Below are 16,753 nucleotides of genomic sequence, written 5' to 3'. Positions count from 1 at the left end.
GCACCCTTAACAGGCTGTCATGGTATTGTAGAGTGCCATAGCACCTCAGTTTAGTATCACCGGATTACAGCTAGCCTGTATATGTCTATCTGTATCACAGATCTGACTGGTCTAACTATTAGTAGGCACAGTTCCAGGCAGCTACCCAGGCATATGTTATGTGCCCCCCCAGGTCAGGCTTAGTTTTCCCTCCTTGGCTTGGCTTCTGGGGTGTATTTCAGAGCAGCTCAATCCCTACCCTATTTTGAGCCCCTCTGAACAATAACACAGTCAATAGACCAGGATGGTTAATTCCAGCTAGGGACTGTAAGCTCTGACCTTCACACACACATTCACACAGGGATTTAGATTGCTCAATGTGACTTTGCTCTTGCCTGGAGCAGAGGTTACTGTCTGGGGAACCACATGTAGCTCCGCCTGTGCCTGTGACATGTGTTTTAGGTAAGCACCACCTTCTCTGGGAGAGCCCTACCCAGCTCAGCAGACAGAGCTCACACTCCCTGTAGTAGTGACAGGGAGCAGGGTGGAAGGCAGCTGCGAGCTTGGCTGGTTCCTTCCTTTCCAATAAGTATCTAAAGGATTTACAGAGAGCCAGTTAAGGAAGGAACTGCCAGCCAACACCGTTTCACACTGAGGCAGCTGCTGGCACAGAAGTCACGATGAACTCTCTCTTCAGGAAAAGAAACAAAGGGAAATACAGCCCCACCATGCAGAAGAAGACGTGAGTACTGCTGTGCACTTTCATTCTAGGATGCTTGCACAACCAGCTGCTTCAGCATGTAGCAGCCGGACTCTCTCTCCCCATGAATGGGGAAGGTGCAGATTACAGGGTAAATAAGTAGCTAGTTTCTAGCTGTTCCTTGGAGAGCTGCTAATGCAGGGAAGGAGTACAACAAAGCAGAGCGGTAGCTGTGTGACCAGAGCGAGAACAGGTGCTGTGCCAGGCAGCTGAAAAGTACAAAGCAATATGTTTTTACAGGGCACAGCATGGGAGAAAGAGAGCAGGTTGCAGCACATGCAGCTTCTCTGAAGTTGCCCAGGGTAGGACAGTGCAGCTGCTGTTTCCTTACTCTTCCTGACTTTAAACAAAATAATTAACTTGCTGGAATTGTTAGCACATTCCAGAATTATTTGAACTCCTCAGGGCGTGGCGCCTCTTCCTCCCCTTGCCATCCAAGCATGCAGTTTATTGACTTCTCCAAGAACTGGCCAATTCTGAGGCAGAATAACATGTCTCAATGTGTCCAGATTAAAACAGCAACCCATGTTGATTTGATAAACAGGAATTAATGGATTCCATGCACAAGGAAACTGTGCCAAGTGGGAAACACCCACTGGGAGCCAGTGCCAGCACTAGCAACGGTACTCATGAAATCAAGAGGTAGGGCAACTAAAGCATCAACTGGTGCTACCTGGACCAAGGGCCGCTATCATCATGTAGCCCCACCAGCAGAGACTTAAGGCCCAATGCTGTAAAGGACTGATTGGTTTCAGGTTCCTGTTGATTTCAAAAGAACCTGAAGGTATTCAGCAGTGAACAAGATCAGGCCCCATCTACTCTTGGCAAAGAGTCTGCCAGTAGCTTCTTTTAGCAGCAAGCTCTCCTTGCGTCACTAGCCTGCTGTGTGGTAAACCTGCGTGCCTACTTCCCAAGGATGGGTCATCTTCTGTCTACAGAAGTCTTGGGCAGGTTGCCGAAAAATGCAGCTGGGGTGGGGTCAGTACAATTAGCTGAATTCAACAGGCACTTGCAAGTAAGCTTTTGGCCAGGAGAAAAGGGAGACAATTTTCAGGAGTAAAAAAGAAAGGTGAAATATAACATTTCTGAAACAGAGCATCCCAATGCCTTGCTTTATTTTGTTTTGTTTAGAAAACTGCTAAAATGTAATAAAAGGGTAAAAAGCCAGAAAGAAAATGGGTTGGCCCCAAGCCCTCCTACTACAGTATTTGGTTCATCCAGACAACTGAAGTCAAATACTGGCGCAGCTGGGATTTCAATGGCAAGGGCAGGTATGCCTTTGGAAGGCACTCAGTCTCTGGGCAGCTGCCGACCAGTTTCTGACTACCATTATCAGGGACAGGCCCTGCTGAGCAAGGGAAAGAAGGAAGTTATTTGGAAGTGCAGATAAGACAAAGTGCCCATTGCCTGGCTATGGAGAGACTGGCCTGGCCTCGGCTGCACCATGGTGTCTGCCCAATGCTTTGTGAGGTCTCCTCAGTAATCCCTCTCCCCCTTAGGCCCCTTCTTGTTTCTCAGTGGTTACAGACATCATCCCACCTTCCCTGGCACTGAGGCCCACAGCAGTGGGAAGACCTCTGGACATGTACACAGGGGGTCAAGAGGTGACACTGCACCCTCTGCTATCCTGCACCTTGCCCACCCTCTAGAACATCCCATGCTATAGAAGCCATCTGTCCTCTGCTCCCGTCCCTGCACAGCCTCTACCCCACCAGCCACACCTCCCTCTCCCATTCCTGGATTCCTTCCCCCACCCTCTAATCTCTTTTCTCCAGATACCCTCTCTCTAATTTTCAGCCTGTCAAAGAGCTCTGCTGGGCTTCCTTTTCTTTCTTGCATTGCCAGGCACATTCAGCATTTCCATGCTAGCAGGGGAGTCCATTCCTGAGCATGCCTTATGGCCCTCCAGAGACTGCAAGCAAAGTTAAATGGAAACTGTTTTGCTCTATTGTTATTTGGAAAAGTGACTGTTCTTGGAACCTCTGCAGCCTCCTCAGCGACTGCCTGGTGAGATACAACAAGCCTACGGCTGGGGAGTGATTTCTTTTTTAAAGGGTCTGTTCTCCATCTAGGGTGGAGTCTTGGAACAGCCCCCACATCTGTGCCTGCTCAGGCCTCATGCATTACCTGAACCACACACCCCACTTCAAAAGGAATAGGCAGGAACCAGCTGAGAGGTACCCTGTCTCAGCAGCTTCAGTTACACCTTTCTTCAGGAGGCCTGATAATGACTGTCAGCAGGAGGTGGGCAGTCCCACATAGTCACAGCTGGCCAGGTGTGGTTGCATTGCACCAGCCAACTGAAAAATGAATCAAGGCGGAGCCAAGCCAAACAAAGGGGTGTGAGGTCCATCTTAGATTGGAGTTAGATGACACTCTTGGCTAACTACTCCCATTCACACTAAGGAAGCAATAATTAGAAATGCAGGGAGAGAGATTTGCGCTTACTGCTGGCCTGCATGCACAGACAGTGCCAGCAGAGAGGGCACTCACAGAAGGGACCACATGATACCTGGTGCCTGATGGAAATTGCTGCCTTTGCATTCCACGTGGGGATACTAGCTCCTGTGAGGAAATAAGGCAGCTTCACAGCTCCCAATTAGAGAGAAATGCTCTCCCTTCACTTTGTTTTTCTCTAGAAGTTTGTTACATGAGCTGCCTTTGTCCTGAAAGAGGAAAAACACACCTGGGGAAGTTTTGATTAGAACAACGCACGCAGACAGCATGGTTAGGCCAAGTGAGTTTATAAAGGAGATGAAGACTGGTTGCGACTGGACAGGAGATGGACTTAAATGAAGACACTGAGTTGTTCATGGGGATAGCACAACCTACAGTTAATAGGGCAGTCACAATTGGCAAGCTAACTAACCAACCAAAGAGAGACTAAATCCTTTCTTCCTAGGCCAGTCCCTTTTCTGTAGGTGTTGGTAGCTTCATGGCATTATTCCTTTCCAGTGTTATTGTGTTTGACAGAAGTTCCCTTGATACAAGCCTCACAGTAGGGCTGATAAGGAGAGTTACGTTTTCTTTCGAAGTGCAATATAAGCTAAAAGCATCTTCACTTCCACTACTTCAAGTCATGGGCTTCAAGGAGAGTCATCCCTGAATAAGCAACTCAGAATCCTTTCCTATTATTGTTCTAGGTCTGCTTAAAAAACAAGTAAATGTGTTAATGTTTCACAAGGCCAAAAGGATAACAGGGTTAAAGGCAGTGCATGAAAGAACATTGCTAAAATGGAAAAGATGCTAAAATTCCCAACAGAAAAGGCTAGGCTGCCATTCAGGCTGAATGATTCATTGTAGCAAAGGGCAGGAAATCTGGATGGCATCCAGGCTTCAAACAAAATCATCATTTGCAAGTCAGATTGAGGGATGGGTGAATTTCCAAAGGCTGGGACATTATTATTGATTCAGATGAGCACCCAGAAGTTTAACAGCTTCTCCAAACTAGCCAGCCCTCTTGAGCAGGCACACCTGGCCTGGAAAGTGAAGTCAGAGTCAAGTCGAGTCATAGTTTTTCCTACTCCCAGGCAGGCTGGAAGTTCTGGAAGCCATGCCTGCTCTATTTCCTTCTAGCCTTCCCCGAAAACTATGAAGTAAAGAGCCAGGAAAATAAATGTGAGGCAGAGGCTAGGGGGAGCCATGTTCATCTTTTCCCAGCTTCTGAAACCTCAGTCAACCTGCAAGTGAAGGTTTTGGTCAGTTCTCATTTTGTCTTGGTTACACATCCCCACCCACTGCCTGCTTGTAGCTCACAAAAGTGATCAGCTGCACATGTAACTTGCCCAAGCCTGCAGCCTGCCTCACCAGAGCCACTGAACACAGGCAACTAACCTGCTCACTGCTGCTTCGCATTGAAAGACCTTCCTTTGGCAAGGGAGAACCACAGGCTACAGCCCCATGTATGAGCAATAGATTTAGTGATGTCCAGAAACGTCTTCCAGTAGCAAAATGAAAGTACTGTCCCTGCTGACAGCATTGGTGTCATTTAGAGACAGTGTCAGTAACTACTTCTCATCCCATTGCAAGGTTCAAGGGACTGAGAGGAGAGGGACAGAGGCTCAGCAGTTCAGTCTGGAACCAACATCCTCCTCTCTGGTTCAGGCTGTAGTGCAGGGATTCAGGTGTAACTCCATCTAGCAAGCCCTTCATGAGAAAGATTACCTACACTGCACATCCCATTCAGGCAGTGCTCAGAACAGGGAGGTCAGAGTGCAACCTTAGTTTCCCTGGGCTTCCCTGACACACAACCAACACCAGTCCCTGCCTTACTCTCCTCTGAAGGTAACACTGATTTCCTTTAAGGTGCTCAGTTTTACTAAGCTCAGCTGCACATAGTAGCTGCCAGCTGGGAGTGGCTCCCTGAGTCATCTCTGAGCTCAGTCTGGTGATTGACCCTCAAGCCCCAGGTCTTTCTTGGCTTGAACATCCACAGAGGAACATCCCTGGGAGGAAAGCAGATAGACAATTCAGAGGCCAAGAAGCCTATATAAAACAGACTGCACACAGAAAAATAAACTTGTGGAAATGATTCCCCACCACCACCATGCTGTTTTGCTGTAAGAATCTCAACCATGGCTTTAAGTGCTCCCATAGATACCTCTGTGCTAACTGATATATACTCCTGGCTGTTAAGGGCAATTCAAAACTACAAAGAATAAAGTATTATCCCCAAAAGCAGAACCCATTCAGCAGAAGACACTGATCAACAGCTCTGATCCAGAGCTAGATCTGGAGTCCTGTGATTTGCTAACACAAAGGGGACTGAGGGGAGAGATCTAGAATTCATTACTGCTCACTTCTCCCTGCACAGAGCTTTGTCTGCAGGAAACGCATATGTGCTCTATTTTGAACGTGCTTTGCAGGATATCTCACAAATTAAGTCTAATTTGGGTAATCCAAGCTCATTATGATCTGTTGACAAGAACAGAACATTTATTGTTCCAAGCAGTGTTTCTCATCATGATTTTAAAAAAAAGAGAGAAACCAGAAGTGGGCTGGCTAGTAAATTGATTACCACTTCTCATTAGAAGCCCGACAAGGACAGAAGACAGGGTCCGATCAAGCATCCTCTGAAGTTTATGCAAAGACTCAAATGGACTAGAAAGTACAGGATCTTATCTGTTCTTTCCACAAGGTCCTGCTTCGTATGTGACAGCAGAAGAGAGCTCCAGCTCAATGTCAGTCCCACTGTGCCTCTGGCCTGGTTCTTTATTCTCATATTCACTTTACTCTGTGCCAGATCAAGGTGGTGAGACACACAGCTGCATGCTGTGAGGCTGCATGCTGTGAGGCAGCAGGCAGACCCAGCAAGTCTTAGTAAGAAGAACGGAGATCATCTTGGATCTTCTGAAATCCAAGCATGCAGTACGAAAGGAAAGCTTTGCCTTTGCGGGGGAAGGGGAAGCATCTCTTCTTCCCCTCCCTGCTAAGTTTGGATAGTGGTGATGATAGTGGAGGTGATTTTAAATGGGTGATATGAAGTCAATTCTCCATTCACCTCCCTGACAAATCTTGAGAGCAACAAGTTGGCTGTTGCCCCTTTGCCACCACCAAAGGTAACAGCAGGGTACATTAGTTTGATGTTTCTTCTGAAATGATTGGCAGCATTGACCTTAAACTGTTAACCATTATGCTTCTGGGTTAACAAAACTTTGGGATGAACAGGAACAGTTCTCACTTGATTCAGAGCTATTATTTTAGGTTCTCAACTTCCTTAGATACAAGACAACCCCTTGACAAAACACCAGCTCTTAGTTTTCACTAAACACTACAGAAAAGCAATAGAGCAGCTCTGCTGCAAGTAACTTAGAAAGGCCACAACAAGTCAACATGGTTTTAACACTGTGGAATCCAATTTGAAATCTCTGGTTTTATCTTGCGAAACACATTTGCACATCTAACAGTAGCATTGTGTGGCACCTCACAACATCCTTGAAAGGATCTCAGGGCACCCTGGTTGGGAATCATTGGTTTAGGATACCAGTACATTCAGACAGACATCAAAGATCCGTTTATACTTATCTTCATCATCACAAGGGGTGGACATTAAACATTACGGTCTGTTGGTCAAGCATGCAAGTTCAATAAGCAAGGCGTTTGGGTAACGAAAGAACTTCATTAGGTACTGGGCACTCTACAGTATTGTTGAGAGCAGCATCTGGACAGAAGCTGGACTCTCAAGTGTATCTACTTGCAAGAGGCAGTGTTGTGGTTATTAGGCTGGAACATTGACCAATCAATTTGCTAATTTCTGTATGTAACCACAGTAATGTACCCACAGAACACTCCCACAGTCCAGAAATGGTATCCTCATCAGAGAGGGATGGGGAAATGTATGCAAGACAGGTTAAGTGACTTGTGCAAGAAGCTAGTAAGAGCCACCCTTAGAGTAAGGTACAGCCCCTGGGAGTTCCTGCTCCCTAGTCCTGTGCTTTGCTTCGGTTATACTTGTGTAAAGGCAGAGTGACTTTGTGAAAGTCAGCCAAACAACTCTTTGCTCATGGTCCTGTAGATGCAATCAGAGCCTAGCCTCACCCTGATCTTTGAAGCTGCTTTTTCTGTGGGAGTGGGCAGGTTTAAGGAGTTTGCTGTTCAATAACACCCACACCTGGGTAAAACTTCCAGGCAGGTCTGCAAAACAGTAGATAATTGAGTAAAAGCTCCAGCAGTAATTAATCAAGCTGGAGCAGTTCCTGCATAAAGCAATTTGCCAGAAGATTCAGTTATTGATTCCCCAGGAAATACCCTGCCTGTGGCTATTTCACCTAATTGGGTTAATATGTGGTTCCAGTCACTCTTGCACATGGGATAAATATATGGCATATTTCTTTTGCAGCACTGAGAATAGATTCCCCAAGTCAGGATCTGCTGTGTTGAATACAATACTTGTTGCCAAAAAGCCAGAAGCATATTGGGTTTTATTAACAGGACTCACCTGCAAATCAAGGGAAGAAATTCTTCTGCTCTATTCAGCACTGGTGAGGCCTCACCTGGAGTACTGTGTTCAGTTTTGGGCCCCACACTTCCAGAAGGATGTGGACAGATTGGAAAGAGTCCAGCACAAAGCAATAGAAAATGATTAGGGGCTTCAGAGGTAAGACTTATGAGGAAAAGCTGAAAAACCTAGGGTTATTTTGCCCAAAGAAGAGAAGATTGAGGGGGGATTTGGTAACAGTCTTCAAATACCTGAAGGGTGATTACAGAGAGGATGGAGATGGGCTTTTCTCCCTAACTGTAGGGAGACAGGATGAGGAGCAATGGCCTCAAGCTTCAGCAGGGGAAATTTAGGTTGGAGATGTAGTTAGAAAGTTCCTCCTCAAAGGTGGTCAAACACTAGAACAGGCTACTTAGAGAAATTGTGGAATCTCCATCCCTGGAAGTTTTCAAGAGCAGGTTGGACAGATACGTAGCCAGGATGGTTTAGTCAGAGATGATCCTGCTTTGAGCAGGGGAATGGACTAGATGACCTTGTGAGGTCCCTTCCAGCCCTACTTTTTTATGATGCTATAGTCTCCAGCTTGGCTGGCACTAGGGGTGCGCTAATAGAGCTTGTTTGGGCCGATACCAATGGCTGATTTTTAACTATCCATATCAGCTGATACCAGTCCAATTTCTGATATGCAGCTGGGCAGCCCCAGGCTCTTCCCAGCGGGGGGCTGGGCTGCCTTCAAGGCAGGCAGCAGAGGCACTGGGAGGGGGCCTATGGGAGAGTGGCTGCAGCCTCCCCAAAATTAATTGTAGGCTGCCAAACCCCCTTCCCAGCACTGTTGCTGTCCGCCCTGAGCACAGCGAGTCCAGCCCCCCAGGAAGACCCCAGCACCACCTTCGGCCCCAGTCTGCAGCAGCAGCAGCAGTCCGCCCTGGCTATGCAGTGCCTGCCCCTGCCCCAGCCCCACTCCCTCCCTTACCGTGGGGGCCTTGATCTGCCCCCCCACACCCCTTCCCACTACAACAGATTTACCAGCTGGACGCATTATCAGCCACATCACCCAAAGAAACCCCAATGCTCCAATACTGTCAATTCTCCTTATATTGGTGCTGATCTGATATGGGACCAGTGTATGCGTGTACCTCTAGTTGGCACCAGCCATCCCTTCAACTGCAGGTACCAGGCTTTGTAGTTTGAACTAGAGTTAGACTCTGTAATTAAGATGGGAACAGGTTATTGATTTAGAGTGGGGACCAACAGCACACACTGCCCAGTGAGTCAAAGCTGCCTGTCTGGACCCTTGCACAGAAACATTTACAGATTCTGCTTTCCAAATGTAAGCCTAGCCTTTAGGCCTTAGCCCAAGGCCCATTAAAAAACAATGGACATACTCCTGTTGACTACGGGGTGCTTTGGGTAAGGCCCTCAGGATCTAAATGTTCTTCCAAGTTTCAAACAGTGGCAAATGACACTAGAGATCTTGAGCTAAATCCTACCCTTACTCCCTTTGTGAACAAACCACACCAGAGTCAAGGGCCACAAGTCTACCTCTACTCAGACTTCTGTAAACCAGGGTAACCCCAGAGAAATCAGTGGAATTACACCTTCATAAAACTTTCATGAATGACAGGAGAATCAAGTCACTGATTTCCAAGGGTGTTCACTGGGTTTAAGTTAGCAAAGATTTTAGCCCATTGGATACAAATATAATCCAATGCTGCAAAATCTGCACAGAAACCTCCTCTTGAAGACCCCCAAGGTACGGTAGAGCACCACCTCCCTTGGGAGCCCATTTCAGACCCTGGCAGCCATAACCGTAAAGTAATGCCTTCTGATATCAAGCCTGAACCTACTGTTTATCAATTTGTGGCCGTTATTCCTTGTTATCCCAGGTGGTGCCCGGGGGAACAGAGCCTCACCTATTTTCTGCTGGTCCCTCCGGTGAGTTTATAGATGGCCACCAGATCCCCTCTCAGTCTTCTCTTGTGGAGACTGAATAGATTCAAGACCTTTATCTTCGTAGGGCCTGGCCTGCTGCCCCCTGACCATGCGAGTGGCCCTCCTCTGGACCCTCTCAATGCTAGCCACATCCCTCTTGAAGTGCGGCGCCCAGCACTGGATGCAGTACTCCAACTGCGGCCTGACCAGCACCGCATAGAGGGGAAGGATCACCTCCCTGGACCTGCTTGTGATGCATGTGTAGATGCACAATAAGGTGCAGTTAGCCTTACTGACCGGTTCCTTGCATTGGCGGCTAATGTCCATCCTGGAGTCAACAATAACTCCAAGATCCCTTACAGCCACTGTGTTGTTGAGTTAAATCAATGTTAAAAAAATTTATAAGACATAACTCTACAGTACATAGTATTTTTCCCCCAATACTTGTATTTTCTGAGTGGTTGCAGAATATTAATGAGCCAGGCATACTCCTTATATACCTATTCCATTTCTAGCTAAATGTCTATGTTTGAGTCAGTCTTGCTGTCAAGTAGATTTATTTTTCTTTCAAGAACTATTCCAGTTACATTACTTCAGCAGCAGTATTTTAGCTGTACATTTACCTGAGGACAAGGATAGACCAGAGGTTGAAAACTAAGTTTGCTAGAGCATCTCTTCAGTCTGCCCTAGTCCTAAAGCTATTTTAATCTGCCAGTTTACTAGTATGAGCCAAGTGTCCCAATGCATTTAGAATCAGTTACGCATTCAGTCTTTACACTGAGTAAATTCCACGTGCCCCCTGACCCATTACAGTGAAACCTTTCTGTCCCGATTATAGAAAGCAAAAATTACCAAAATTTTAGGTACTTTCTGAACAAATTTTGCAGAAGGGGGTCGATTCTTCTGTCATTACACCAGTTATGTCAGAGGAACTCTGTTGTCCTGTATAGATGCTCATGATTTATCCTACTGTAGAAACTAATTAATGTCTTACATTTGAAACAAGTAGCACCCTGAGCACTGGATGTCAGCTATTTGAAGCTGCAGTTTCTACCATGCTGAGGGAAACTGAGGCACTGTTAAACAAGATAGCATGGACAGAGTGGATCAGTTTTCATACCCTATCAGTGTTGGCAGTTCAGGATGGACACAACATAGGACAACCAGAAGAGGGGGGAAAGCTAACTAGAAAAAGAATTACTTTAAGTGAATGCGCATTGAGAACCCAGTGCAGAAAGCCAATGTGTATATAGCATGGGATCTTGGTATTATGTGGCACAAGTTACAGTTGTGTGGTGTGGGTATCATATGCTGTGGGTTACAGTTACTTGGAGCCTTCTGAGATAAAGCATGAGGCCAGCCAAGGTAGGAGGTCCAAGTACACTAGGACTGCTGCATTCCAGCATTGCACATACCGCTGATCTGCTCCAAAAAGACTGTGACTACATTTGACACTATGGGTTTTGTGGCTGGCTGTGCCCTGACTGCCCCATCCCTGCTGTGCAGTAAGGAAGGTCCAGATACAACCCCACATAGTGGAGTAGCTGCACAGTGCAAATCCTTCATAAAAAAAGCAACACACCCCTTCCAGCACCCACATCCATGTCTCCAAGCTCAACTCTTCTCCATTCAGATGACTCAGGATGAAATGCTCTTTGCTTAAAAGTTCTAATGGAACAACCAGAAGAACAGAAGCAGTATTAAACCTTGCAACGCTCATATTATTTAACCACTATTTGGCATAAACACAGTGAACTGGTCTGCCTGGCATAGTGCAGTTGGTACATTCTCAGGTGCAGATAAATTGTTCATCCACAAGATTTCACTTTCACACAGGGCTCTTCTTCCCTGGATTCACTAGAGGACACTCAACAAAGACTTTCCCACTACCTACCTTCAGTCTTCCCCCCAGTCCTTCCCATACCACCCCAGCTTCACCCCCACATATTTACCTTAGTCTTACATTACTGTACTCCAGTCTCAATTCTCCATGACGATGCCCCTCCAAAGAAGGGAATCCCATGCCCGACACCAGCTCTCTTCTGTTGTGTTTGACTTTGAGAACTTTTGATACTCACAAGCAAGGTCTGGCACATTTCTCCCCCTGTGAATGCTTTCTTCCCTTTCTCTCCTATGTTTACAAAGCCAGACTGGGGCAAGGAAATGGGACTATTGCAGCAAAAGCCACCCTCCGTGGTCTCAGAGAGGAAAGGCGGTCTTGTGTTAAGGCACAAGCTGGGGACTCTGTTTATCTGGGTTCGGTTCTAAGCTCTACTAGACTGCAGCTGATGTTGGGCAAGTCTCTTAGTTTCTTGGCATCTCTGTTTCCCTTCTGTAAACCAGTGATGTTGATAATACTTCCTTTGTCTATCTCAGCTATGTGAATACAAGACTTCTTGAAGCAGAGATAGTCTTTTACTTATAGAGCACTTAATGTCACACAAGGCCCCTGAGGCCCCAGCTAAGATTCTAAGCCTTCCTGTAGTATAAGACAGGTGTTACGGTAGGAAGGAAACTATAACCAAGTTCATAACAGCTGAAATGCTGAGATGGCTGCTACGGAGAGAGACTGGGGTAGCCAGAGCTCTTAGAGACAACTTCGAGCTTCTGCTTGAAGGAATGTTAATAAAGGTCTTCCAGGGATGATTAACAAATGTATGGCATGTAGGGCAGCCATAGAGATCATCCAATATGGCCTTACCTCTATTAGCCAATAGAATTAGTTCTTCACAAATAGCTTTCCTACCTGACAAAGGCATGGAGCTTGTTGGTTACAATGTTCCCGCAGTTCAAAACCCAAGCTCAGGGGACAGAGAACAGGGCTCATAGGAGCAGGGGGAGACCAGCAGGTTCTGCCTGAGAAATAGGAGTCATGGTCAGTCTCCAGTATCTTTCAGCAAAGTAGGAATTCACTGAGGTGCAGCCCATGGACACGTGGCCTCCTGCCATCAAAAAGGAATGACCACTGCATGTACTGGGAACTTTTCTGAGGGAAGTGAAAAGCCAGAAGGCAACATCATATCAATGCCTCCACTTCAAGGAGGCCCCAAGCCCTTTACACCATGTGGGGAGGTGAATTATCTTCCTGCACTGGCTCAACAACTTCCCTTCGTAAAGGGCATCCTGGCATAAACTGGGGAAATCCTCTAAAGTCTCAGCTACAGAGCAGACACTGAGTTCCCTGGAGACTCCAGCTTCTGTTGGAGTGAGCAGTGGTAAATAGACAACAATGGGAGCTGCTCTCCATACATTCACAGCAGAGACACACCAATCACAGCCTGTCAAGTGGGAATTTCTCTAGCAGGCGGCAGTAATAACCCTGTCAGCAAATAGGGGTGCAAAAGTCATTGGCAACACCCACCATAGCTAAAGTAAGAGGTGAGACAGGGCCATTTCAATTAGATTGCAATGGCTTCCCCTCAGGACCCAGAACCTGTAGGTTTTGTGACAAATCCCCTATAAAAAAAGTCTGATCAAACTCCCAGGGAACCTTTCCATCAACTCGAGGGATCAGATTTAGTCAGCTCAGGTTTCTGTTGGATCACAGGCCAAACAAAACTGCAGAAACACTGTCTGCACATCCCACCTACAGACCCCCCAGACTCCTCCTCCTTCCTCATTGTTAGGGAAGGGGAGCTCAGCTAAAAGAACTGAAGTCCCCACAGGGATCTCTTAGCACCTGCCATGAAGGAGAGAGCTGGAGTGCAGGATCACACGAGAGGGTGTGAACAGTGGCTCATTCCAGAAATACCTGACCTCTGGGCTTTGGACACTCTATCAGTTGAAACAAAATGCTTTGCCCCCAAATCCTGCTATTGTACAAAGAAACTATCTTTGTTTGAAAGAATTCCTAGCTGATAAGAGGACTAAATGAAACCGCTCAATAGGAAAGAGGCAAACTAAGAATAAATTAGCTGCAGAGCTGTAGATTTAGGCTGCTCGTACAAAGGCTGAGGTGGTTACATGTACTTTGCCATGGAACTATTCCCCTTAATTTCCAAAGCCTGACTACAGTTTGGAGTCGGCTATCAAACAGGCATGGTATTCTCTCTAAGTGAGGAGATAAAATTATGCTACTGAAAGGACAGCATGTCAGATGGCTTCCATGTCACCAAACAGCAGTTAATGAGCAGTGTCCTCGTTGATCCAGAAACTCACATTCAGGAAAACAACCACTGCAAAGCTGGATCACAATTGGAGGTCCAGTTACTCCAGACTCAAGTTTTCAGTAGTGGCCAGTACCAGATGTTGCAAAGCCCAGGACAAAGCCAGCAGCATTATTCAGCTACCATTCAGAGAGATTTCTTCCTAACCTTTCCTGTCTCTCCACAACCAGAGATTGGCTTAAATAAATTAAACATCTGACCCAACTCCATTTAACCATCCTTATTATAGTAACTTGAGATGAACCCAGAAGTATTTAAAAAACACAAAACAAATAAAAACGCTACATTCACTTATACTCCTGATTATCTAGAGTGACTTTGTGTTCCTAGTCTACTCAGAAACCACACTTCAAGTATCAGCTTGTCAAAATTCTCTCAACAAATTGGCTTGAAAACTGCATTTACTGAACAAAAAGTCCATGAGAAGTGTGCTCTTTCCTGAAAAGTTAGGGGTTTTTTTGGTTTAAAAATGGAACACACTACTCCATCCTCCCCATTTTTCAAACAAATGCCTTGTTTTTTTTTATATAAGCTGTTGACATTTTGTATAGAAAAACTTCAAAAAGAAAGAAAGAAAAAAAACGTAATTCATGTTTATCTCTGTTTTCTAGAGGGGAAAAATATATTTTACCAATCAATTCTACTTTTACTGTGCCTCCTTAAATCTTTTGGAAGTCTGCAAAGGACAGCTTGATCCACTGCCACATATGTGCACTCTTCTGAGGGGCCAGTCCTCAAGCAGCATAGCCACCTTTGTGTGAAATGTGGCAAGAACATGCAGTGGAGGGCTGAAGGAATTTCGGGTTAGGGGATCTCCTATAAATGTCGCCTTACAAACCATGGAAGATTCCCTTGGGTTGAATCCTCAGATGGTGCGATTAGAGTTATTCCACTGAAACCAAGGGTCTCCTGCCTACTTTACCTGCAGGTGGTTGATACCTGGGTGGTAGGTAAAGCACTTAACTCTGGGGAAGCAAAGGAGCAAGTAGCAGAGAGATGCAAACACCACCTGGAAGCAGTTTCTTACCTGGTTCAGATTAGCTTTGCAAGATTCACTTTCCTTTTGCTAGTTACATAGCTTCAATAACCCTCCCCACCCCCCCACCACCCCCCCAAAAAATGCTTATGGGTTACTGGACAGTTTCTCTTCTTACATGGACTTCAGTGGCCATCTAAGGGGGAGATTTGACCTCAAACTATAGGCTGACAGCCCTCCCTACAAAAGGTCAATTTTTGGCCCTTGCATCTCAACAGCTTGATCAAAACTCCCACCTTGGGAGGCCCCCTGGTATTGGCTTATTAGGGAATCTTCCTCAGTGGCTAGACTTTCGATAGTGTAAAGAGAGTTTCTGCCTTTGCAGATGACTAATGAGTTCATTGTATGAAAGACTGCATGATCTCTTTCTCCCCCATGTAGAGCCAGGCCCAATGATCTTTCTTCAGGCCAGATGGGAAGGGATCCCTCTGTGCCTGGATCTACTATCTCCCATGCAGAGGGAATAAGTTACATTACAGTTGCATCCATTTCCTTGGAGCCTGTGTAGGGCTCTTTAGGGAAAGGGGAAAGGAGGGTGGCCTGAGCAGACTGGCTGTAGGAACAGCCCTAAATTAGGATGACTTACAAGTGCAGCAAAAGGCACACCATCCACTTTTAACCACCCTGAGGAGTCTATTACTTGTTCCCAGAAGCTGCCTCCAAACTGGGGGACCCTATTAAAGATGAGGCGACAGGGATGGCCACGTTCCATGCCGAGACTTTCCAGTAGAGCCTGGTGGAAGCATGGGAGCAGCAACAGGGACACACTGCTAGTGAGGCCGTACCAGCCCTCTGTGTATGGCCTTACTCCCTAGTTCAAACTGAGGAACTAGTAGAGTTTCAGGGTAGACCCTGAAGCTTATTTCATGGTGGGGAGGGTGTGGAAACCCTTGTTCAAACATAATCAAGGCTGTCAGGGACCCGAGCCACCTTTACGGTTTCACTGCAGGAGGGCGCTATTTGCCAGTAAGGACTGTATGACAAGTTCCCACTGGCAAGAACCATGATAAACCCCAAGCTCAGGCCTTGGCCTGTGTTGTACACTCACTATGTGATGAGACAAAGAGGAGACTGTTCTCTAATCTGAGAGAGCATCTCAGCAGAGGACAGAGTTCAGTTGTACTCTTCAGACACTCCCCTGAGCAGGCAGCACATCAGGGAGCTGGGCAGTCTCTTGGCACTAAATCCTTTGCACTTGCAGCTTTATGGCACTGATTGGTGCATCCCTTATCTGTTTAGAAAGGATGGTTCATTTGTTTCTTACTGCTATGTTGCATGTTAAGTTATACTAAGAGGTGAAATCGCAACAAGGTGTTTCCATGGCTGCCAGACATTTTTTCGCCTTCTTTCCCAGAGAATTTCTAAGTTTGCTTTTTTTCATTCCTTTCAGACCAAAGGCAAATGCCAGAATCTTTTAAATTGTCCATGATACGGAGTTTCTGGCCATGGCACAGCTTTATCTAAAATGTTAAATCACACCTCACTGGGACTAGATAGAAAGTCCTGTTAGTCAGCAAACAATCCCATGCACTTCACTAGTTACAGCATTCCTGCTAAATGACTGGAAATCCCAGAGACCTTGGGGGCAGCAGGAAGAGGAAGCAAACACACAGCCTATTCTGGCTATATGCCAGAGAGCCGTGCTTTAGTGCCCCCTGGCTTCTGGCCTGAGTTACCACTGCAGATTGTGGCAGCATTTCCTGAATCAGAAGTGAATGTTTGCCCAGTTGTTTCTCAGTTTAATCTCTGTAGTGTAGACTAACCTGCAAAGACTGAATTAATTCAGCCTTGTGCTTTTTTTTTTTTTGACTATCTGTACTTAGCCCTCATGACTCACCTAAGGTCATGCAGAGAACTGGTACCTGGTCTAGAAGTCCTGGTTCCCTATCCCCTTCTTTAGCTTCTGGAATTCTTTACTGCCTTCACTGTTATTCATGCAATGC

General features: G+C 46.2%; 1 protein-coding gene and 1 long non-coding RNA gene across 2 annotated transcripts in view; both read left to right on the top strand.

Moving 5' to 3' along the window:
- Window positions 1-492: 492 nt before the first annotated feature.
- The window catches only part of PPL (periplakin), a 56,585-nt gene continuing 40,324 nt past the window's right edge, over window positions 493-16,753 (top strand). The window contains exon 1 of the mRNA XM_006262870.4: window positions 493-721. Coding sequence (XP_006262932.1) covers window positions 660-721 — 62 coding nt within the window. The 5' untranslated portion in view covers window positions 493-659. The remainder of the gene's footprint in view (window positions 722-16,753) is intronic.
- Window positions 5,612-10,145, top strand: LOC132244654 (uncharacterized). The gene is made up of 3 exons (XR_009456356.1): window positions 5,612-7,835; window positions 9,563-9,611; window positions 9,694-10,145. It is a non-coding gene; the product is annotated as an uncharacterized LOC132244654 (long non-coding RNA).

This window comes from Alligator mississippiensis, chromosome 13 (assembly GCF_030867095.1).
Source record: "Alligator mississippiensis isolate rAllMis1 chromosome 13, rAllMis1, whole genome shotgun sequence".
Taxonomy (NCBI): domain Eukaryota; kingdom Metazoa; phylum Chordata; order Crocodylia; family Alligatoridae; genus Alligator; species Alligator mississippiensis.
This window is presented reverse-complemented; position numbering and strand designations above follow the sequence as displayed.